Source organism: Alligator sinensis, unplaced genomic scaffold (assembly GCF_000455745.1).
Source record: "Alligator sinensis unplaced genomic scaffold, ASM45574v1 scaffold223_1, whole genome shotgun sequence".
Classification (NCBI taxonomy): Eukaryota; Metazoa; Chordata; order Crocodylia; family Alligatoridae; genus Alligator; species Alligator sinensis.
Genome location: NW_005841936.1, coordinates 836590 through 861937, shown reverse-complemented (window position 1 = coordinate 861937; position 25348 = coordinate 836590). Strand labels below are relative to the sequence as shown.

The window sequence follows — 25348 nt, the reverse complement described above, 5'->3', positions numbered from 1 at the left end:
GTGCTTGCATCCCTGCCAGCATTTCCTAAGGGTGCCCCTCAGCAACGGGCCAAAAGGGCTGCAGAGGCCCTGGTAAAAGCAACTAATTATTCCAAGCTAATAGCTATGCAACAGGTGAGGAAACCTTATTGCATTTTCAGAAGGTAAAATTTTTTTTTCTGTATCCTGAGGTTTTATTACTTCATATCTGATGAAGTTCCCTCCGTGCTGACTTTGTTCAGCTCCTTCCCCACCAGTCAGTAGGATACTAGATTCTCTCAGTTGTTGTACATGGTGTGGTTGGTCCAAGAGGAAAAAATGTCAGAGAAGTGACCTAGAAGCTGGTTTTTTGTTTTGTTTTTCCTCGTCTAGTCCATCCATGCTTTCTGTATTTTTATATATTCCCAGACATTGTTTCATTAAGTGTAAATGATCTCATATTACATTGTCAATATGCTTTCTTCCTTTTCAAAAGGTTTTTGCAGCTTCTCTAATACAAGAAAGTATGTCTAAACTATAAAAAGCCATAGAACTTGAATATTTTAATACTAAATTTTGTTTAGCATTGATCAAGGGAAATGAAATGCTCTTCTCTAAATAGAAGTAGAGCATGTTTATTATTTTAAGACTTATGGGTATTGTTGGATATTTGTAAATAAGATCCATTTGAATCTCATTGCAGTAAAGCTAACATTTAACAAATAATTAAGCAAGCAGTTCAAATGTTTTAATCTTTATAACTAGAGGAGAAAGACGGCTCAATTTTTTATGATCTTTTTCATATTGACTAATGTCTAGAAAGCCAAAATAAACTATACTAGTAATTAGTCATTTTTTGCAGACTTAAGACTATCGGAATGTCAGTCTTTCTTGTCTGCCAAAGCTTTTTATGCTCACATCTGAAGAGAGCTGGTATTAATGAGGCCCTCTGTTATTTACGTAGTCAATTTCTGGATTTATCAAAGTAAAAGACTATCTGATTAGTCAGATTTCAAGGCAGTTCTGTGACAAGCATAAAATAGCACTTTAAAGTAATTTAACTTGTGATTTGTTAATTTTGTGATTGGAATAATATTTACTGTACTTTTTTCTGGATTTAAACCCTGCAGAATGATTTTCTTTATTTAAATAGTAAATACAATTAGTTTTCAATGCTGTTTTTTATAATCTTTTACAATAGCACTCAAACTGAAATCAGGGCCTGTACAAGCAGCTAAGAAGACACATCCCTGCCCTGAGACTTTTAATGCATATCAGAAGTCCAGTATTGTGGGTTCTCACAAATAGTCTCTATTCTACTTAATACTAAAGAAACGTGTTATCAAGCCCAGACTAAACATGAATAAAGAAATATTATGAGGAGCATGTGTAATGTAAGATACATTCACATGTTCATAACCTCTCGGTCAGAAACATCTTAATAACCTTGGTCTTTAAAATGTGTTGTAGTATCTATCCATTTAATTTAGATTCTTAGATTCCTTGTAATTGTATGTGTAATTGGGATGTTTAGGTGACCTTAAAATAATTAATTCTTTTACATAAATAGATGCAGAAGCAGCAAGGAGTGTGGGCAAGGCCAGAGGCTGGGAACAGAGCAGAGAGGGTCAGAGGCCTGGGAGTAAGGCTAGAGACTAAGAAGAGAGGAGAGATTGGGGCCAGGGGCCCAAAGCCTGAAGAGGGTTGGGGTAGGGCAAAGAAGTCCAGAGATTGAAGCCAGCACCCTAAAGCCCAGTGAGGGATGGAGGGTAAGGCAAAGAAGCCTGGAGATCAGGGCTAGGGGCCTGAAACCCAGGAAGGAGCAGAGCTAGGAGCCCAATTTGGGGGGAGAGACGGTGCCTGGGAGTAGCCCATATAGGTGAAGTACCCGGGTGGGGACTACAGGCAGGGAGGCTGCACCCAAGAGTATCCATGAGAAGCAAAGTGCCCAGGAGAAGCAGGCAAGCCTGGAAATCACACCAGGGAGTAGCTGAGGTAGGTAAAGTATTCAGGCAGGGAGGCCCAGTCACAGGGACTGAGGCCATGGCCTGAGTGAGCAATATGATTGATAACACCTGTTAGGCATGGGCATGGTGTAAAGGGTGGTTGGAGCCATGTTATAAACCCTTAAGGCAAAGTAAAAACATCTGAGTGCCCACATGAGATCAGGGATGCCTGCGGATGCCTCCCTTTTTCTAATAATAACATTAAGGCATCACAGATGAGAAGACAGGGAGAGTACCCAAAGAGAGTCAAACTAGACAAGGGGAGATTTTGGCCACCCTTTAGATGTTACACACATACTCATCTTTTGTGTTATAATACTACCTTTGTTTTACAATTAGTAATAAGATTAGTACATATTTAATTTAAACACTTTGGGATGAATCAGGATATAAAGAATATGAATGACTTGTTTGGCTCAAGAGATCATGAGGAACAAATATTCTCTTCATCAGATTTCAGTTCAGTTATTTCCTAATCCCATTTCCTTCCCCCCTGATAATCCACCCTTTGAGTTCTCTTTTGGTATATTATCCATGCATCACTAAACTGTGTAGAACAAACTTGAATTGTCTTTTTCCAAGTCTTTTGAAGGATACATTAGCATCTCCAAAACTGTTAACCATGTAGTGTATTTTCTCATATATAACACCCCCACACCCAAATAAGACATGCACCTTGTATTTGGGAAGGCAGAATTACGAGAGAGAGATTTTTTTTCAGAGTTATAGCTGCATGGAGCAGGGACCTAGGCTAAACTTTAAATGACTTACCTTCCCTTTCCTGCTTAACTAAAAGCTGAAACTCTAGCTGCTGCTAAAGACTGGTTTTCATGGGTGAATCTATGATTTTGAAAAGAGCTAAAGAGTCTCCAGGGGTGTGAAATAAGAGGAGGGGGACCAGAAGCAGCTGACAGACAGCAAAATTATCCAAAAAGAAAGTTAATTTGATTACTGAAACATCAAGACTATTAAAAAAAAAAAAAGAGACAAAATTGTTAACACCTGTGGAGTGAAGAAGAATGAGCCATTAAATCCGTGACTCCCTTCGCCACCTGAAGAATGTCACTGCTGCTGCACTGTGGAGCAGGAATTTGAAAGCTTTTATCTTGGGCAGAACAAATCAGCTTCTCCACTTTAGATACACACCTCAGTTTTGAGGAGCTGATTTTTTGGGAAAGGTGCTTGTGGTATGCAAGTAAATAGGGTATTCCTAGAGAATATTTCTCAAGCCTTTGAAGTATTTCCTTGTTAGAGACTGATAATTACACTTTCCTGTCTTCTATTACCATGTTTTATTCTCTGTTCCTAACATTAAATTCTGTCATGATTTCTCTGAATCTGGTAACAGCCTGAGGTGTAGTGTGTGGAGAAAGAATTTTTTTAAGTTGAGAGTTAATTTGAGATGTAGTCAAATAGCAGTAAAAGAATACTACTGTTGGATCTGTTCAGTTTAAACAATTTGGTCACAGGAGCATGGCAACTTCTAGAGATGGGAAGTAATATAAACTTAGGACCTGATCCTGCAAATATGTGTATGGGCACTTAGTTCTTCATCACAGGAAGTACCTAACTTCTTAACATTTGTAACTAAGTGCTTCATATGGCTATAGGATCAAGTTCTTATTCTAGAGCTTATAGATTTTCCAAGTATGTAAACACACCAGCAGTTATTGGTTAGTTGGGTTGCAAGAAATATGTTACTCTTATGTTTGCTTTAGACCTTGGTTAAATGAATAATCAATCATAAAGGCTAAGTACAGACATTCAAAAAGCCAGAGGTGGAATTAATTCAGTCTTTGCTTGCTAGTCTAAACTGTGTAGCTTGAGCTGAGAAGCAAGTGAACAGACATTCACTTACAATTCTGGAAATATAGCCATGTGCCTGCAGTGGCTCAGGCCAGAAGGTGGGAGGTGCTAGAGCGTGCCTCTCAGCCTGTCAGCCACTGCCAAAGGGAAAGGAGGAAGTTCAAGGCTTTTCTTTCCTCCCTGCTCAAGTGGATGGTGGGGCATGACCAGGCACCAACCTGGGGCCAGCATGTTGAGATCAGGGGGAGGGGGGCTTTAAACCCCACTCCATGGCCTGCATTGGACCCCAGCTTGGGTGGGCCCTGCCAGGGTTATCTCCTCCTTCTCCCTGTGCCTGCTCTGGGCCATCATGCTGAGGGGGGAGAAGAGGGTTTAAACCGGCCCCCTAGCATGGAAGGGACTCCAGTTGGGGTCTGCCTGGTGGGGGAGGGGATGGGGCAGCCCCTGCCAGGCTTTTGCCCCACTGCTCCCTGGAGGGGGGGCAGTCCCTGCCAGTCTGGGGGGCAACCTTGAGCACAGCCCTGGATCATGAGGCTGAGGGGAAGGAAGGGAGGTTTAAACCCCTTCCATGGCCACATAGGGACCCCAGCTCAGGTCTGCCTGGTGGAGAGCAGCTTGGCAGGGGCTCCCCCCCCAGACTCAGGCTGGGGTTGGATGAAGCCAGGGTTGGAGTGGTTAAATCCTCCTCTTCCCCTCAGCCTGTTTCCCCCAGGCTCAAAGAGGGTGCAGGGTGAAAGCCTGGCACGGACTATGCCCCCAGACAAACCGCAGCCGGGGTCCAGGGCCTCTCTCCTGTGCCTCAGTGTGCTGTCCTGGGGCCTGCATCTGGCTATGCCCCTGCCCCCTCCTCTGGAGTGGCAAACAGGGAAAAGCCAGACAGGGGCTGCCGCACACCTGCCAGGCAGACCCCAGCTAGGGTCCCAAGTGGGGTGGGATCCCCTCTGCCTCAACCTACTGATCCTGGCTGGTGTCTGCCCATGCCCCCGCCCCTGCCCCCTCTGCTCGTGTGACGAGTAGGGAAAAGCCAGGCGAGGGCCATTCCAACCTTTCCAGGCAGACCCCAACAGGAGTCCAATGTTGGCAAAGAAGGGGCCTTAAAGCCCACTCCCCTCCAACCTCAGTCTGCTGGCCTGGCTCAGGGTCTGGCTGTGCCCTCCCCTCCCCTCCCCCCAGCTCCAGCAGCAAGTAGGGGAAAAGCCAGGCAGGGGCTGCTCCACCCCCACCATGCAGACCCTGACTGTGGTCCAGGACTGGGTTCCCCTCCTCCAACCCCCTTCAACTAGCTGGAGCAGTGATAGTGCTCTGACTAGGAACCAGAGAGGTGGGACCAACCTTGTTGTGCTGAAACAGGCAGCACAGTCCAGCCCAGGGCTGAACTGGTTTGACCTAAATCAGTTAAATCTGATACTACGTACAACCAGGTTCATCTTAAACCAGTTTCGGACATTTTGAAAGTGGTCCATGTGCACTGAGTTTCTGGGCATTTTTATACATGCTTTGAAAAGTGCCCAGTGCTGCAGTGCTTGCAGTTGTATAAGCAGCGAAATGTGCATCAGCGCTGAGTAAGTGATGGTCGTGCACTTTTGAACTAAAACACATTGGAGGCACTTTAGTTCAAACGTGCACCGCTGCTACTTTCTGCACACTGATGTGCATTTTGCTGCTTATACGACTGCATAGTGCAGTGCAGTGCACGTTAGCTCTCATACAGACCAGACTTGATTAATCTTCTCTGAAACATTGCATCTCCGGCGTATCGTGGGATGACAAAGTATGTGTATAAATACCCTCTGTTCTGTTAGAGATTTAAACCATTTTTTGATTATTTCAGCCGGTTCATGTGTAACTTGTGTCCCTAACCTATGGCACTAGAACTATAGATGTAAAGAAATTAAGTAGTTCAGTGAAGCATTTCCTCAAGGTGAAAGGTTGAGCGGCTTGAAATTAAGCAGAATGTATTGCTTCATGATATTTACATTTTAATTCTGGAGAAAAAAATATCTCTTTCTTCTGCCTGCTAACAGCAAAAAGTTCTGAACCTTGGGCCTTCAGTAAAAGATTTTTAAACTAAATTTCCCATTAAAACTTTCAGCCTCAGTATGTTCAACTGTATCACATGCCTAACATTTAGTGCAATAACTACAACTAAGTGCTATTCCTGAATAAGAATACCAGGCATGAATTCAGGCATATCTTTGTAAATCACAACTTTTCAAAATTATTTCAAATCCATTGCTTTTATCCTAGTTATTGTAAAAGGTATTGTCCTATAATCCTCTGTACTATAATAATTGTATTATTCCTCCTTTTATAACATTTGTTAAGTTTTTCCAAATGGCATACCTTGGCTGAATAGAAGTGTCCTTGGGCTCTTTGTCTGTGAAGTGTAAACCTGGAGACAGTTAGGGAAAGTAGGGAAAGTTAGGTTAGTGTGCCTGTCTTTCAAAGGGCAGAAGTTGTATGGGTTTTTACCTTCTCTAATAAAACATAATAAAAGTAAGTAGCAAGAGATTTAGATTATGAAGGTGACAAGTTACTTTGGGTGTGCAACTGCATCTGCTATGCATACCTTCAGATAATAAACACCCTAGTGCAAGAACTTTATTGTTTCTCCTGTTTATTTGTGGTCAGCGCTACATACACTTCTTATGTCATATATATATAATAATAATCTGGATTTTTTAAATATTACAGAACACGAGTCTCTATTATTAATGAGAAAAATAGAGAAGAAAACATTTAGGAATGTGGCTGAACAATTCAGGTGTTCTCTAAAACCAGTTGGCTTTGATGTTTTGAGTACAGTGTATGAGGCTGAGAATTTATTTCTTAAGAGAACTTATGAGTGGTTCAGCTATCACTTAATATGATGCTGTTCTGAGAAGCAGTTATGGAATGAAAAGGAAGAAGAGAAACTATACGGATCAAATTTGCAGATGACAAACAACTAAAAAGGGTTGGAAATATTTTGAAGGATAGGATTAAAATTCAAAGGGATATTAGTAATTCAAAGCACTGAGTTATAGACCATAAATGTAATTCAGTAAAGACAAATGACACAGTGAGATGAAGAAAAAGAGATGCTTGTATACCTAATATGGGAGAGATAACTGTTAAGTAGGTTCTCGGGGTTATGGTGCATCACAAACTGAGCATGAGTTAGCAATGTGATTTTATTGCAGAAAAAGAAATAGTTTGGATTCATAGGAAACTGGGGCTGGAAGGAACCTCATTAGGTCATCTAATCCAGTTCCCTTCTTAAGGTAGGATCATCCCTGATTAAACCATCCCAGCCAAGGGTCTGTCTAACCTGCTCTTGAAAATTTCCAGGGATGGAGTTTCTACAATTTCTCTAGGTACTTGTTCCAGTGCTTTAGATAATAAAGCAGAAAGTCAGAGTCAAAGTTCTTCCTAATACCCAATCTAAATTTCCGCTGTTGCAGCTTGAGTCCATTCTTTTAGTCCTATGCCCTATGCCCACAGAGAATAGTCACTCTATCTCTCTTTTTCCTATAATCTGCCTTCAGGCATTTGAAGACTTATGAAATTCACCACTCTGTCTTCTCTTCTCCAGACTAAATAACTGAAGTTCTTTCAGCCTTTCCTCATTAGTCTTATTTTCCAGCTTTCCAGTCATTTTTTGTTGCTCTCCATTGGACTCTTTCAAGTTTGTCCATATCATTTTTTGAAATGTGGAGCCCAAAAGTGGACACAGTACTCCATAGTACTCATGAATGCTGAATAGAGCAGAATCACTTCCCACGATTTGCAAGTAATGTTTCTGTCATAACAGGGTTACATAACAGAAGCATTGTATGCAAGCTAACTCTCCTTATTACTAGTTAGTACTCAGTTGCAACCTTATTCAATTTGAGGCACTGCAGTTTAAGAAGAATTGAGAGAAAACTGGAGAGGTTCCAGAGTTGAACAATGAAGATACATGGCTTGTATCCCAACCTTTTTATGAGGAAAAAATGAAGTAACTAGGTATGTTTAGTTTGGAGATTAGAAAGAAACACATGATAGCACTTTTCAAATAATTTATAATTGTCTATAAGGAAGGCTGCCACAGAGGGCAAGACAAGAGACAATGGGTTTAAACTATAGCAAATCCAATATAGATAAAACATCAGGAAAAAAAAAGTTCGTAAGTGTAAGAACAGTAATGCACTGGAACAACCTACATAATCTCATTGAAGGTTATCAAGAAGAGGATGGATAGGCATATTTTGGATTCTCCAGAAATAGTGAATCCTTAGAATATTGGACTAGATAGCCTAAATGTCTCTTCCAAGCCTATGATTTTATAATTACAGTGGCGGCCACTGCCGGGGTAGGGTAGAAATCAGTTTTCTGTCTTAAGCCTGGCTTTTTAAACAACGAAGCCTGCTTCTCAAAAAAAAAAATCCCTGAACTTCACATGCCACATTTCATTCCCATGCAATTTTTTTTCCTGCAAAGTTTGGGGGAAAAAAATCAAGAAAGAAGTTTTAATTCTAGGGTCTTGTTTAAAAGTAATCCACTGAATATATTTATCTCCTCATACCACTGCAGTGATTTAGACTTCATTCTTCAAACCCCATATCTGTATTGTTGATCTGGCTAAAGAGAAGTTCAATTTATTGTTTTTGCAAGAAAGAGTGGAATAGTGAATAACTTAACATGAATATGCATGCTAAGACCTTATGATAGGACTGTAGATATCCATACTAAAGTGGGCAGAAATGAGGCTAACACTATTTTATGGAAGTATGGCTATGAAGATGAGCGTGTGAAAGTGTGCTCTAACTCTCCTCCAGGGCCAAGGCTAAAGAGGTTTGGGAATGGTCCTTGAGGAACTAGAAACAGACCATCTTGCTCACCCAGAGGCAGCTTGCCATTCTAATATTTAAAAGTGATCAGGAGGTTTTGAAGAGAGAATTGTTTTTATTCCAGCTGGAGGAAAGCCATTTTGTATTGTTTTTTCCAGGATTTCGTTAGGCTGAGGAAAGCATCAGTCCTGATCCTTTGGATGGTGTGCTGCAGGAGAAACACAGTTGTGTAGGCAAAAATCAGGAGGGGCAAAGAAAGCAGAGAGATTTGGGAGGCAGATGGTATACAGCCCATAGTTTCCAATTTAGGGAGGAGGAGGAGGAGAGAGTATTGGGAGGGTGTGACCTTACTAAGCAATACGGGAGAGGTATTAAAGGAAGGGTTAAAGGGAGAGGGCTGTGTCCTGTTCTGATGATGTGGGGCAGAGGAGACCCAATTGGGATACTGTCTTGAGTAAGAGATTTCCAACAGTGAAAATAAGGTCTGATTAACTTGTTACCTAAGTAATCCCATGGGTAATTGCTACTGCAGTTTCAGGGGCAGTCAGTCTAGATAAATCCTGGCACATTCTGTTTTCTTTAGGGGAAGACGCATGACAGCAGAGAGCTCTTTAGACAATCTGTAGAGAAATTTCCTCATTCATGCTGATGCCCGATTTGCTCCTTCTTGGAACCCTCCTCCCTTGGAAGTCAGGCTCTCACTGTCTACTCTCTCATCCTTTGGCAGCAAAGTAGCTACCTCTTTAATGAGAAAAAGCCAGGAAGGAGAGTTTGAATGCATGAACCATTGCATAGATTTCTAGAAATGAGTTAATGCTGAGGGCAAAACACTGATTAGAGCAGGTGCTTCCTAATTCCATCACAGCCTGTGGATTCAGCATCTGCTCAGCTATCCCCTGGCTCCCGAGGAAGAGGGAAGTATTTCACATTAGTTTTTGTTACCAAACTTTCCATGGATTTAGGGGTCTTTCCACCTTCTTTGCCACTTTCTACAGCATAGAACAGAAAGAAGTCAATAAATAGTAAATCAGGCACAGATGGTAATAAAAATGTTATGGAGGGAACATATTGGTTAATAGGCAAAATATAGAAAGGAGAAAAAGGTTAACCAGACAAACATAGGAAATTTCATATGCAGTTTTTCATTTAAACAATGATCCCTTTCCAGTTTCCATTTCCATTGCAGTATTACTCAAAAACAGTAAGCTGTGCTCCTGAGCCAATATTTTTAGCTAACATGCAGAGAGTACAAAGGCCTTGTTATATTCTGCTAAATAAAAAAAATGCAATGTTAAAAGTAATAGTATCAAGTTCAATAACTTCACGTTGAAAAGCAGGTTTTACAAAGCAGAGTAAAAAATGAAATGCTTCTTTTTACACATCATAATTTGAACCTGGTCAGAAAAAAAAGAAATATTTGTGGCAAAAAGTCAGTCTCTCTTGCTCTCTCTCTTTCATCAAAATAATGAATTTTCAAACTTGTCCATCTCCATAGCTGAACAAAATGAAAAAATATTTTTCTTTGTTTTTGATTTAAAAAAAAATGAAAATTTTGAAATTTTCTTTGAAATAGTTTTTCACAAAGGATATTCTTAAGAATATTGGCATTAATTCATTTCCATCACCAGAAAACCCCAACCACTTTTTTAAATGATATTGATGAGGAAGTTGCTTTCTATCATGATAGAAGTAAGGGACAAACATGTTTATGACTTACAATAGCTTTTGTTTATCCTTTTTGTCAAAGTAAAGTTGTTACATCTCTTTTCTCTAGGCACTTAGCCCATATATATTTTACATGTCTTTGCCTCCTCTTACAGGTGTTTAAGTTAACTATCTCATCCTTTCACTACTAGGACACCTCTTAGGCTGGTTTAGCATTCCCCTGGGTCTCTTCACTAGCTGTTTGACATATTAACTAGGTCACGCCTATAGGCAGGAATCTTTCAATCTAGCCTCTTAGACAGCTGGGTGAGGGCTTTTCAGTGGTGGAAACTGCAATTTTTCCAAAAGATAAATATTTGTCATGATTAAAGACTAAATATTTCTTTCAATAAGTATCTTCATAATAATCAACTGTTTTGCAAACTTTATATCATTTAGGACTCTCTAATCCAGTTTCTGATGCAATAACAGGATGAACCAAAATTTTCCTGATAAATTGTAAGCTAGAGATAAAAACAACACCAGTATAGTAGGGGAAAGACAGTGCATTATGTCTTGTGTCCTCAAATCTTCCTCATGCAAATCTAAATGTAATTTCAGTAACCAAGTGGTATCCATAACAACAGCTTATTCAACTGTGGGGAAGAGACAAGTCTTACAAATTGATTGAAAGTTTTCAATAAAATGGCATGTCCAGAATGATTAAATGATAATATTCTCAGGGTTTTGTAATATTCCTTTTAATAAAATAAAGGTCTCCCCCCCCATATCAGTATTCTAAGCTAGAATTAATGTGTAATAGCTATCCAGTATCTTTAAGTCAGTCTTCAGCTTAACATTCTTTGTTATCACAGCATCCTAATGTGCTATCTGACCATCTTAAGATCTAGCTTAAGGAAGCAGAAAGGGGACTATAGTTGTCTTAGTGAAGGGGAGGTAGGTAACTGCTTGGAGGAGGGAGAGGAAGGAGACAGGCAAATGGGCAAGCACACAACAGGATCCTAAACTCAAACTTTTTTCAGATTTAATGTTGCTTTGGGTAACTGTATGTAGTTCCAACTTTTGAAGGACACAGGTGGCCAGAATGAAATGTGAAGGATGCTTGTGGTAGGGGAACTTGATCAGCTGTGGCTGCAGTCGGGCCAAGGCTCCCAGTTGGCAACCTGGAAGCACACCGGGCATGTCTGAGGACACTGGCCCCAGGTCAAGCCTGGGTAATAAGGACCTGCCGAGCTGGGTGGGAGGCATGGAATGCGGTGGTGGAGTTTAAAACCCACCGAGACCTGATGTACAGAAGGACTGGAAGTGGCTGTGGAGCACCGCAGCAGCTACACACCTGAGGAACTACCTCTGCAGTTCCCATAGTGGGAACCATGGCAGCAAGTGGCTCTCACTGGAGCCAGCTCAGAGGAGCCGGATAACTTACCCAAGAGTGGGGACCGGGCCTCGGCAGCAATGATGGCTGGCGATGGGCCAGGACGACCTGCAGGCAGAACAGTATAGCTGTGAGTACTGGAGCTGAGCAGTGGGGAGGCAGAGCTAACTTTTCCTAGCCTCAGTTTATGGATGGTACTTTACTATGGACTTTTACCTCCTAAGTGGAGGAGATATACCGGTGCGGAGGATTTTGTATCCTTCAGTCTCAACACCGGAAAGAGACTGTTGAAATTTTTGTCTGGACATTCATTACCTGTGTTGTCATCTGAGAGGTGCCAGGCGGGTTGTAAAGGAGGTGGAGTCCCGAGATGCGGGACCTGTGGCGTCTGTGTGAAGGCTGTATGAGTGCCTGGAAGATCAGCCTCTCTATTTTCTATAATACCAAAGATGTGCCAAGCGAGAAGTTATAGCAACCACGCAGATGCCTGAACCAGCAAGCTGTCTATGTATTGGAAACTAAGTACACCCTCTACAGGCAAGAAGCCCCGCTGGTCATCAAAGGACAAGCATAGGAGGCTACATATTGGTGCATCGGCCATGAGCAATATTCTTACGACTCTGGAAGCTGATATCGATATGGAAGAGAATATGAGTGCACTTCTGGATGTGATGGGACAGACCCTGCAAGCTGTAATAAAAGTTCTTGAGGTGCAGCAGCAGCAGGCAAACCACTAAAATGAGTGGATGCAGTGTAATTGGACAGGATTTTGCATGCAGAAGATGACCAAGGATGATGACCCCGAGTCTTTCATTGAAGCCTTTGAGAAGACGGCCATACAGGTCGGGTTAGACCAAGCACTGTGGGCCAGTCATTTGGGGGCCCTCCTAGTGGGGAAGGCCCAGGTTGCATATTGACAGCATGCAAAGAAGAGGAGAGATGCAAAGGGGGGCAGAGATATCCTGGGAAAGGGTTAATATGCTATAGATGTGGAAAAATGGGACATGTAGAGAATGCATAGGGCAGCCAAGAATGATGGCGCTCTAGTTATAGCTCACCTGGGGAGAGAGAAACTTGAGGTAGGTGGTGAAACTGAGGAAATGGACTGTAGCTTCAGACAAAGCAATGTAGTCAGTTTGGGACCATTCTACCATGATAGCAGAAGTGGCAGGCAAAACATTGAGGGCCACCTTAGACGCAGGGTATGTGCAGACCCTGATAAGAGTGGGTTTGATACCCGAGCATGCCACAGAATGGTGCAAACAAGTACGCATGAGATGTATATATGGAGGGGCAGAGTGTTACAATTGAAGGTATACTACGATGAGGTTCAGCAACTGAAGGGGGAAGTTAAAGGTTGGTTTTGGCCTGGACTTTGACACTGACATGATTATAGAAAGAGATTGGGCCCCATTGTATGAGGTACTCCACGAGGTTAAAGAGGCAGAGCTAGCCTGAAAGGGTTGGCCCCAAGCCGAGGGCTGGGTAGCTAGCGAGGGTGATACCTTGTCATCAGAAGAAGACCCAGAGATACGGGTGAATGCCAAGGCACCCGGACCTCAGTTTAAGTTAGCCCAGGGGGAGGAACAAGAATTTGAAGCGGTATGAGAGAGAGAGCTTGCCTGAGTGGATGAACAGATTACACAGCTAGCATTAATCGTAAGTAACCATGAACATTTTGAAATGCATAATGGATTATTGTATAGGGTCAGTCAAGCCACCAGGAAAGAGGGGGGGACTTGCCAATACATACTGAAAGGCTCTATGGGGCCAGGCACATGCATCCCCTATGGGTGGACATTTTGGGAGGGACAAGACGCTGACCCAAATATCACACTGGATTTTTTGGCCTGGGATACCGGAGGAGGTATTGTGACAGTGTGAGGAATGCCAGAGGGCACAAGAAAGAAGTCACCCTTGCAGAGTATGTCTATTTATTGGTGCCCCATTTGAGAGGGTCGCACTAGATTGTCAGGCCATTGCCAAAGAATGGGTCGGGGAATCAATTTGTATTGGTAATGATAGATTATGCTACATGCTACCCGAACGCGATACCCCCGAGGGCAGTTACAGCCCACCGTATTTCGGACAAGTTATTACAATTGATATCTTGGGTGGGGGTTCCCTGGGAAATTGTAACAGACCAGGGGTCCAATGTTACAGCTGGGGTGATGAGCCACTGTTGCCCTTGGGGGGGGTCAGGCCAACTCTCAGGATCTCAATATTGTGCCGTTAGACAGGAGGGTGTGACACAATTGCACATATACAAAACACACAAATCAATCAGGTGCCTACACATACACACACTACCAGCTCAGGCATATACACATCCAAACCAGCCTAGGCATATGCATACTTATCACCAATTCAAGCACATACACTATACACCCCAAAACATAGAAACAGATCACTAATTCATATATCATGCACACAATGCCACACACACACACACACACACACACACACACACACAGATTAGCAACTCAAATACACACATGTTCAAAATAACCAGTGTAGGTTCATGCACACCTATCACCAGTTTAAGCCCATACACGCTACACACACCAAATTTAGACAGAATTAGTTACCAGTTACCAACACCTGCACATCCAATACACATACGTGGATTACTAATTCATATACCTCCCCCACACAGATATCTATATATGTATATATATGTGTATTCACTAATTCACATACATACCACCCACCTACACATACACACAGGTGAGTTCCTAAGTTGGGTGTTGTGATGTGTGTGTATGTATGTATGTGCTTGGTGTACTTGGGATACCTGGGGAAAGGTTAAGGTAAGAAAGTAGAAGTGTAGGGAGTTAAATTACGAGGACCGGGATTAGAACCGGTAGACTACAGGGTCCTGGGTTGAAGAACTGAGGCTCAGGGGTAACTTTAGGTTAATTCATCTTAATTCATTAAAAGACAACGCCCAAAGCCTGCAGAACAGGGAAGCATGCCAGCACAGAGTCTGGGACTGGAGCCAGAGCTATGTGGGAGCTGAAAAGGTAGGTAGGGAGAGGGAAAAATGGGACTAAGGAAAAGTGTGGGTGTTAAAGAGGGGCTCTGGTTGTGGGGAGCCAGAGGATGGCTCTGGGGCAGCTAGAGAAGTTGCAGGGAGTGGCAGTAGGTGCTGGAAGCTGGAGCAAGGCTGCAGATGCTGGAGCAAACTGCATGAAAGCTAATAGGAGCTGGGAAGCTGCGGGGGTGGGGGATTACAGAAGGTGGGGGGAAGTCTGAAAACAGAGAGATGGACAGCAGAAAATCACAGGAAAAGCAGCAGGTGGCAGGGCAGCAGGAAAGCAAAGAAAGGCAGCAGAAAGTCACAGAGAAAAGGCAGTAGGAGCAAGGGAGGCTGAAAGGTGGCAGAAAAGGGGAGATTAAATTGGGAGGAGATCGGGAAATTAGCAGAGAGGGTGGGGACTGAAGCTGAGAGAGAGAGAATGAGGCTGGAATTTAAGATAGGGAAGGGACTGGGATTCAGTAAAACATGACTTAACTCGGGGTTGCAAATGACAGTGGTTTTATTGAACAGGGGAGATGGTGACACAATGTTAAATTGGTTCCCTTGTGTGCGTGCATACACATGCACAGGCACACACACTGTGGCAGCTGGGGTTAGAGAGGCTTGGTGCAGGGACTGAAGTCCAGGAGGAGAGAGAGAGACAGAGAGGGAGAGAGTCCAAATTGGTGAGAGTTGCTGGTTTTGCAGGGTCCTTTGTCTTTCAAATGCTGGTCTTGTCTGTTCCTGGGTGAATCAATGCGAGGTGATGACCCAGTCATTACAGGCCATTCAGTAGAGGCCTGCTACCATTGTATTTCAATCATTTCCAATCACATTCATTCATTGGGGAACCAATTTACATGGGAGGGGTACGTGACTCATACAGTTGCAACATGGGATGCCCAGGTGGAGAACACAAGATGGAGGCTTGACATATAAAATGGAAACTTGACATGACTTTGGTTCACTTACAAACACAGGCCTAAACCATACAATATCCATATGAAACAATAAAAATCAATACAAAAATGATAATAATACAATATACAACAGTAAGAATCAATACAAACCTAATAATAATACAATATAAAACAGTGGATATCCAAAACCAAAAACTTGCTACCAAAATAAAGAAGTTTAAAGCTTATCCTAAGTCGGAGCTCACTTATACTTCTCTATAGGGAATAGAGAGGGAGAGAAAAGGTCAGAAATGGTTGGGGAAGGGGAGGGAATGCATTTTAAAATAAATACAAAAAAAGAAAAAACTGGGGGTTCTGCTACACCACTTATCAGGTGCTCAGGGTTAAGCAACTTAGAACCATGGGGTATCACCCCCAAACCAGTGGTCTAGTAGAGCATTTAAACTGGACCATCAAATGCATGTTGTGTTGCTGCACTCAGGTAGAACCACAAAGATGGGATTCTATTACTTACAACCCTGATGTTTGCGCTGTTGGATATAGGATGAGCATCAATGTGCTTTTCGCCTTTCGAATTAGTATTTCGCCACTGCCCATGAGGCCTCTTACAGAGCTTTAGGGAAGAATGGGAAGAGCACAGGCAAAGCAGAAAACAGAATATGACAAAAAGACCCGAGAATGTAGGTTTCAAATAGCGGAAAAGGTGCTGGTGTTACTCGCGACCTTTGCCAGTAAATTCCTTACAAAATGGCAAGGGCCCTTCAAGACTGAGGCAGGCAGGGCCTGTGGACTATTAAGTCCACCGACTGGGACACAAGAAAGAAAAACAAATCTATCATGTGAACCTATTAAGAAAATGGCAAGAACTGAAGGGGCGGATGTTGAGCCCCGAGGACAGGCAGGAAGATTTGGGCCCGGAAATAGGGGAAGGTCCCACAAGGGCAGGAAATAAGATACCCATAAAAGTTGGGGATAATTTAAGTTCAGAACAACAAGCAGCCATAGAGGAGCTGGTAGGGAGGTACCAGGATGTGTTTAGCGAAAAACCTGGCAAGGCCAGATGTATTGAGCATAGGATAGATATGCCAAAGCAGCTGGTGGTAAGAGAAAAGTGGAGGCCAATTCCACACCATCTACAAGATGGAGTTAAGCAAGAGGTGGAGAAAATGTGGGAGCAAGGAATTATAGCCCCTTCACATAGCCCATGGCACAGCCCTATAGTGGTGGTGCCTAAGAAGGATGGGTCCCTGAGGCTCTGTATAGGCTTCCACAAAGTCAATACTATAGCCAGATTCAACGCATTCCTCATGCCACACACTGAGGGAATTGGGTGAGCGCAATTTATTTCCCCCCATTGATCTTGCCATGGGCTACTGGCAGATTCCGATGGCAACAAGAGATCAATCAAAAATGGCTTTTGGAATGCCATGGGGCTTGTTCAAGTTTAAACGTATGCCATTCAGGCTTCATGGAGCAGCAGCCACATTCCAACACCTGATGGATGACCTCCTGGCACTGCATGCTGCCTACACTACGGGCTATATAGATGACATCATAATATTCTCACAATCCTGGCCATAGTATTTACGACACCTACAGGTGATTTTGGCATAGATATGGGCTATTGAGATGTCAGCCAATCCTGTGAAGTGCCCACTTGGCATGCGGGAAAAAAATTACCTCAGGTTCAGGGTAGGCCAGGGTTGTATCTGCCAGTTGGCTAGTAAAATAGAGATCCTGGCACAGTACAGGCCTCCACAGATAGAGGGAGGTGAGAGCATTCCTGGGGCTGGCTAATTATTATAGGAGATTCATACCTTCGCCACCAAAGCAGCCCCATTGATGGACGCACTTCAAGGTAAAACAAGGGGGTCTATAGTCTGGTCCGTTCCCATGGGCATGGCATTTCAAGAACTTAAACTGGCTTTGTGCAGGGATGCAGTGATAATTATACCTGACTTTATAAAAAAAATTATTCTATAGATGGAAGCCTCAGAAATATCCATTGGGGCAGTGTTGTGTCAAGAATATGACGGAACAGAAAGACCCATGGCATATGCTAGTTGGAAGTTAAACTCGGCAGAAAAAAGATATGCCACAATTGAATGAGAATGCCTCACTATAAAGTTGGCTATCAACTATTTCTGATATTATTTAATGGGGCAAGAATTCTGCATCATGACGGATCATGCACCATTGCAGCGGCTGAATAAGACGCAGAGTGAGAATACACGTCTCATACAGTGGGCTCTGTTGCTGCAACCTTTTAAATTATCTACTAATTATAGACCCAGTGAGACCAATAAGGTGGAGGACTTTTTACCCTGGTGTACAGAGCTGACACAGAGAGATACAACATGCCAGAAAATGAACATGCCAGATATGAGGAGAGAATGGAAAATACCACCACAAGGTGTCTTTGGCAGGGAGATGTGTGGCAACAGAGCTCGATCGGCCATGGCCCCAGTTGGGCCGAGGCTCCCAGTTGGTGACCCAAAATCATGTTGGGTGCATCTGGAGACACCACCAGTCCCAGGCTGAGCCTGGCTAATAAGGACCCACCGGGCCCAGTGGGAGGCATGGAATGTGGCGGCGAGTTTAAAACCCTTGGGGATGCAACATGCGGGAGGACTGGAAGTGGCTGTGGCAGCATCGTGGCAGCCACATGCCTGAGGAACTGCCCCTGCAGGGGCAAATGTTGGGAAACACAGCAGCAAGTGGCTCTCACTGGAACCGGCTCGGAGGAGGTGGATAACTTGCCTGAGGGCAGATACTGGGCCTTGGCAGCAACAATGGCCAGAGACAAGCCAGGATGATTTGCAGACAGAACAGTATAGCTGTGAGTACTGGAGCTGAGTAGCAGGGGGGGAGAGAGAGTTAACTTTCCCTAGCCTCAGTATACAGATGGTACTTTACTATGGACTTTTACCTCCTAAGCAGAGGAGATATACCGACACGGAGGATTTTGTATCCTTCAGTCTCAATTCCAGAAAGAGACTGTTGACAACTCAGGTAAAGAATGTCCAGACAAAAACTTCATTTGGGAGGTGCCAGGCAGGGTGTAGGGGAGGTGGAGCCCTGAGATGTGGGACCCCGTAGCATCTGTGTGAAGGCTGTATGAGGGCATGGAAGATCAGCCTCTCTATTTCCTATAACACTAAAGATGTGGCAGACGAGAACTGACAGCACCCAAGCAGATGCCCAAACCAGCAAGCTGTATACACACCAGAGGACAAGTACACCCTCTCCTGGCAAGAAGCCCTGCCAGTCATCAAAGGACAAGCACGGGAGGCTACAATGTTCTCTATGTAATTTAATGAAGGACTTTACTGGCAGACTATTTTAATAAATGTGTGGAACGTAACAGCCACTAAAATTGGATGACAAATGATGATAAAATGAAAATAATTTCATGTATTCTGCTGCCTCAGCATGGAGGCTTCAGTCTTCCATGATATACAACTGATCAAAACCACAGGACAATAGCTTGGTAAGGAAGTCAAACTTTACCAAACAAAAAGTAAGACACTATGTATTTCTCTGTACAACTTCTGACCACGTTTTTATGGTTCATTAATTAGGCAGATATTATTAAGTGTAGTCCACTGCTAGTGCAAAGGTGACTTGTGATGGTTTAAGATTTTATCATAATATTAAGATTTGTGTTCAAAACATTCTGATTTGAAGCTAGGGAAAATGTGAGCAACAAAACACAATTCAGCTGTTTGAAAAGGATGACATTAACTGGATTATAATAAAACAATTAGTCTTTTGTTTATTTTCCAAAAAAATCCAGTTCTATCAAACCAGACAGAGAAATACTGACAAATTAAAAATACTAAAGAAAGATAGGAGAATAAGCAGAAAGAATTTCCCCTTTTTTATATACAAGTACAGAATGGGTGGCTGTAGTTTCTGTTGCTTCAGGTAGCATTCATCCCAAATGGATGTAGAGCCATTAATCTGGTGCAGGACAGACTTGGAAGAAGAGATGATATTTGAAGTCCTTACATTCTTCAGAGTAGAGGCCGGAAAAAAAAAATATTGGAAAAATTGGCTCCCTATTTTTACCCAACCTTGTGGGCAATATGAAGTCATAGACATAATATGGTTCAGATTTGTGTTTGTTGGATTCTCTATTCCATGGGGCTCTAAAGCATTCAGTACAGACAAGAGGGTCACTAATTATATTTGAGTTATTTGCAATCCGATGGGCCAAAGGAAACAATTGAAGCATTATTAATTCCAGGTTTTTAGCCCCTTAGTTGTAGCCAACCTAATATACATCTTTGTAAAGGTTCATGTAGTCATTAAGAGTAAGAATAATCTTCATTAACAGGCCATTATGTTAAGGTGCTATCATGTTTCTATCACTTCAGTTATAGAATCCCCTTTGATGGGAATTTTGCTGTTGACTTCAGTGGGACCAAGACACCACTCCTTCCAGTATTTGATGTTACTGTATTATCTGACTATTATTTTTGTAATTGTTACATTATGTACAAACCAGAAGAAATAAATGTGGATGACAACTTCCTGGAACTTTTGAAAGAAACAAAAACTCTTCATTTTTCTTCTAGTACAACTTACTAGTTTTGGAAGTATTTGATCTAGGCCCTGGAAAAGGCTAGTATGGGACTAATTTAAGGTTAATTTATTTTTGCATACTTTGGATAAAGATAGATGTCAAGGAGAGGTAAAGTGTATTGTTTTCCAGTGGTCAGCTGTTATTGTTTCTGTCCCTATGGGCTATCCAGATGCATCATAATAAAAATAAAGAGAAAGTTGATTTTTTTTTCCGTGATGAAGTTTTCCCCAATTGTTACCAGTTATACCAATATGCCATGTTAGCTAGCAACAATATTAGATCTCTATTTAAAAAACAAAAAAAACCAAACACAAAATAATTCCCTCTTCTGAATTTCCTGGTGCCTCTCATTTCAACTGTATGACCTTTGGGGATTAGGAGTGTTTAAATGTAATGTCTTATATAGCACTATCTACTTGACAAATAACTCATGGTGATAATTAATTATCACAAAGCCTTTTCTTCCTAAGAAACTAGGATTCCTTTAGTTTTTGGCTTTAACTTCTAAAAATGTAAAGTGGGGGTTGGAATGTGTCCACATCCAGTGTTCTTCTGAGTTCTGGACAAAATATCAAGCTGTGCTGAGGAGGCAATTTCTGAGAATGGAAACAGGAACTCCTCCACAATAATTTTAATATTCAGAAACAAAGATGTATCTGTGATTTATGGGTTTAATATTTTTAACACTTAGAAATTATGGAAAATATTTTAATGTTTTATATAAGCTTTGTGTTAACATCTGCTATTTTTTTTATTTCCTTAAAACAATTTTAAGAAATATGGTTTTGGAAGAAAAAATGTTTTGCTCACCAAAAACAATCTATTTCATAAAAGTACTGCATCCTCATAGAGAATTTGCTTACACATTTATGATCATCCTATAAGGTCATAAGCCAAATCTCACTGAGGTCAATGGAAAGTCTCGTATTGGATTAGACTGTAAAAGGTTTCTGTGCTGTACTATGCTGCATTTACAGTTCAATATACAAAACATACCTTTAAGTTACAAATATGCTCCTTGCTGCCTAAAAGATTTCCAGAGTAGAATTATTTGAATAAAATTTGGTTTAATTTTTTCCAAAATATCTCACAAAATAGAAGGAACTTTTTTTGAATATGACCTTCGTATAGAATGTGGATAGGTGGCCCTTAATGTAGCTAATGATACTTTTTGTTTTTAGATAAAAGCTCTGCAAGCTGAGCTTGACTTCCACAGAAGTATATACAGCCTTCAAGTTAAGTATACTGAAGCTGTTTTTGAAGGGATAAAGCAAGCCTACCACACTTTTCATGAGAATGTTGTGACAGTTCTATGTTCACCACTACAAGGTTAGTGTGAGTTTTCTGCTTTTTGCAGGAGTACAAACTAAAAACTGCTGGAGAATGCTGATAAACATTCAATAAAAGATTTTTAAATCCTGTAATTTGCAAACGGTTCCTACATTTCTATGCAGCATTTTTTATCTTCATATTTTAAATAATCTTTTCATGGACATCTTGGATTTTTATGCACACTTACAAATTTCTTGCATAGTATACTGGGTACATAATAATATAGCAACATTATATGGCTTTCATAAGGAAAATAAGATTGTATTACTAGACTGTTAATTAATCACTATTACCGTGCATGCTTAATATGTTAATTGATTCTTGCATTCATTTCTTTAACACATTAATTGTGCATGTAGTTTTGAAGCCCTTGTCTGGTCTTCACTGCTGTCACTGCTGCTTCTGGGCCACTCAGTGGGGCAGCAGTGGCAGTGCAGAGGACCCACAGGGCTATCCAGGCGTGTTCTCCAGGCTGATGCAGCAGGATGGTGGGTGGGGCGGGGGTGCACAGACACATGAGCAGCTGCAGCTTGCATATGGCCAGGAACACAGCCCAATGCATGTAGAGCAGCACCCAGTAGGTAAGTCTGTGGAAGGGAATGGGCACGGAGAGGGGGAAGGTCCAGGGGGAGAGACTGAGGCCCCCACAGTGAGGCAGGGGTTGGGGAGGGTCATAGGGTAGAGCTGAGGGTGGGTCGTTCAAGGGTGCAGGGGGGTGTGTCTCCCTACCACTGCACGTACCCCCCTGGGAGTGGTTGGGGGCATGTGCTTCCTGAATTTGTGTAGGGTGAAGGTGGGCTGCCCACTGAGAGCTGGGGCTCTGTGCCCTGATTCCTTTGCCCCAGGAGCCATGCACTAGACATGCTGGTCCTGCCTGCCTGGCAGCAGGAGGCACAACACGGTGTCATGCAGCTCCTGGGACAAAGGCATCAGGTACAGAGCCCCAACCCATATCAGGTAGCCCACTCCACCCTACACACTTCTCCCCTGGGAGCGCCCACAGCACTGGAGCAACGTTCCTCTATCTCCCACCTTCCACAGACTTACCTGCTTGGTGCTGCTCTACATGCTGCCAGGCTTCATTCTTGTAGGGTTACCATATTTTCAGTTTCAAAAAAGAGGACACCTGTGTGGGCAGGGGGTAATATGATTGGGGGGGAACAGTGATATGCCTGTGCCCCGCCCCTGCCCCTCACTCCCAAGCCACAGCCCCCCCCACCTTCACAAATTCCACCCCCGCACACCCCACACCTACCCCAACCATACAAAGTACCTGTATAATTCTGCATAATTTTGAGTTTTTAGGTGTGTGATTTAAAATCCTGATTAAGTGCAACTAACTTTTTATCGCACAATTTTTAAAATCGTTTAAATTATTTGACAGCCCTATGTATTATTTTACTTTATTTCTTAAAAAAATTATTGTGAAATTATATTATTGTGAAATTGTGTGTGTGTGTGTGTGTGTGTGTGTGTGTGTGTGTGTGTATACACAGAGAGAGAGAGAAACCTCCTAGAGTTGCAATAGGAAGACCATTTTTAATGTGTTCTTTATTAATTTTTCAAGAAAATAGAAATTAAACAGAACTCCAAGCAGTGATCTAAAATGTTATTAAAACAATTGTTACTACCAGTGTTGGGAAAAGGACATGCATATAGTGACAGCTATTGCTTTTTAGGATGATTGGAGAGATGGGCTAGAAAGAAACTCACTAGGTCATTTAGTCCATCTCCCGATTCAAGACAGATCCATACCTTACTAAACCATCCTAGCCAAGTGTCTGTCTAGTCTGCTTTTGATAACTTCAAAGGATGGAGATTCCCCAGTTTCTCTAGGTAGCCTGTTCCAATGCTTGACCACACTTCTAGTCAGATCAGAACATTTCTCCATAATCTTCAATCTGAACTTTCCCTGGTGAAGCTTGAGGCCAGTGCTCCCAGTCCTATTCTCTTCATTCTTTGATTTTTCAGTTTTGATGCAGAAAAGTCCCAATACCATAACATCAGTAGATGTGTCTACACGTGATAATGTGACCTAATAAACTGTGGCGCAGCTTGCGCCAGATTTTATTGCGCCAGGACTGCAACACGTTGAGCCAGGGCACCGCAGACCTGGCTGACAGAGGGGCGGGGCGGGGGGGGTCGGGGAAGGGGGGGCAGCCTGCCAGCCTGGAGCTGCTTCCTCCAGCTCAATGTGCTGTGGAAGGGCTGGTTGGGGTACAAGGGTGCTACAGTGTGGGGCTCACTGGCAAGCAGCCCCTGCACTGTAGCACCCCAGTGCCCCAGCCAGCCCTAGTCACCATCTACGTGTGTGTTGGGGCACAGAAAATTAACTCTGCTGTAGAATACTACTTGCGTTGGGCAGTACTAGCCTACAGCAGACTTCATTAATTTACTCCAGCCTAAGAGGGGTGCACGTGTAGATGGTGATGCTTTACTGCAGAGCTAATTAGTCAACTCTGCAGTAAAGCATCTCATGTAGATGCACCCAGTGTGATAGAGTTATTAATGCAATCTTATAAAGGTTATCTGTAATGACTAATAAATCTATATTTACTGAATATAGTAAAACATTAATGAGTAGTGTTAGTAAAAAAACCCAACATATTAATCATGCACGGTAATAGAGATTAAAAATCACGTTCTAGTTTTTGGTGTTAAAATAGAAAAAAAATGTCTCTGCTGTTCACTTTCTAAAGGTAACCCTTTTTAAAAGCAACTCAGCAACTTTGGGCATTTATAAACGTGCTCCAGGAGTTGGAGGGGGTAGGGGGAAGAGTGCCTTTTAAAAGCTGCTCTTGTACTCCCTAGCAGCAGATCCAGGAGGAGCTGGACAGGGTTATTTTGCCCCATATGACAACTTGCCCCACACCAAAGTGCATGTCCGGGCACGTGCTCTGAGGCAAAAATCTCCGGCTCAGGTTTGTGCGGCTCCTATTTGAGCTGCTGCAAGTGCATGTACCTGCATGTGTGGATGCACCCTCTGTGACACATAGTTATATTATCCATCCAGACTTCCTGAGAGGAAATGCTGAACAAAAGGTCAAATATTTTCTATGCTATGGTTGTTTTGTGGCTGTCAGTCACAGATTGCTCTCTGGAGTACAATTGATAACTTCCCTGTGCCTCTTCTTCCTTGCAGATGTTCTTTCTTCTTACATAAATTTTAAAGCAGAAGCTTCAGAGGCCACTTTGAGAGACTTTCTCACTGTTTTTAAAAACAATGCTGAACAAATCCAAGATGCAGTTGACGCTTTAACTCCATCAAAAAATCAGCACCATGACGGTAAGAATTTTACTTGTTCAGCTTGTACAGCAAGGAATGAAAGTGGCTTTTTCAAGTATTTCTTGAGTTTGTGAAAACAAAAGCATTTGTCACATAAAGAAACACATTCTTCTGTGTGTTTTTCATATGCTAATCATGGAGATTTAATCTGTTCTCAATGAAATCCTCAAAAGTTGAAGTAATGTCAGTGGAGATTCTTCAGTTTTATATTGATGTAGATGTGAACCAAATTTATCTTACTGTGGTTTGATTTTTGATTTTTTTTTTTAATTTTTATTATACATTTCTAAAGTTGTACCCAAACACTATAGAGTCTTTTTCCTTAAGTTTATATTTTTGGTGAATTTCAGTGACCATTACATTTTACTAGACTGATAATGCTAGCTGAAGGTGTTTTCTCTGTTACTGAAAGTCTTTAAATGAAGTCTGGATAGAGATGCTATAGCTCAAACAGAAGCTGAAAGGCTTGATGGAGAAATTGCTAACTGAGGTTCCATGGCCTCTCTATGTTACAGGATGTCAGACAAGATGCCTCCCTTACAGCCTTCTTCCTGTGAAGTTATAGTCCAAGGGCTTGTAACA

The 25348-nt window shown here is 42.3% G+C and overlaps 1 protein-coding gene across 1 annotated transcript in view; it reads left to right on the top strand.

Moving 5' to 3' along the window:
* Positions 1 to 25348, top strand: part of LOC102380392 — a 150046-nt gene that overhangs the window by 107959 nt on the left and 16739 nt on the right. Inside the window, 3 exon segments of the mRNA XM_025199104.1 lie at positions 1 to 114; positions 21330 to 21477; positions 24623 to 24766. The exon segment at positions 1 to 114 is cut by the window's left edge and continues 6 nt beyond it. Of these exon segments, the coding sequence (XP_025054889.1) occupies positions 1 to 114; positions 21330 to 21477; positions 24623 to 24766 (406 nt within the window).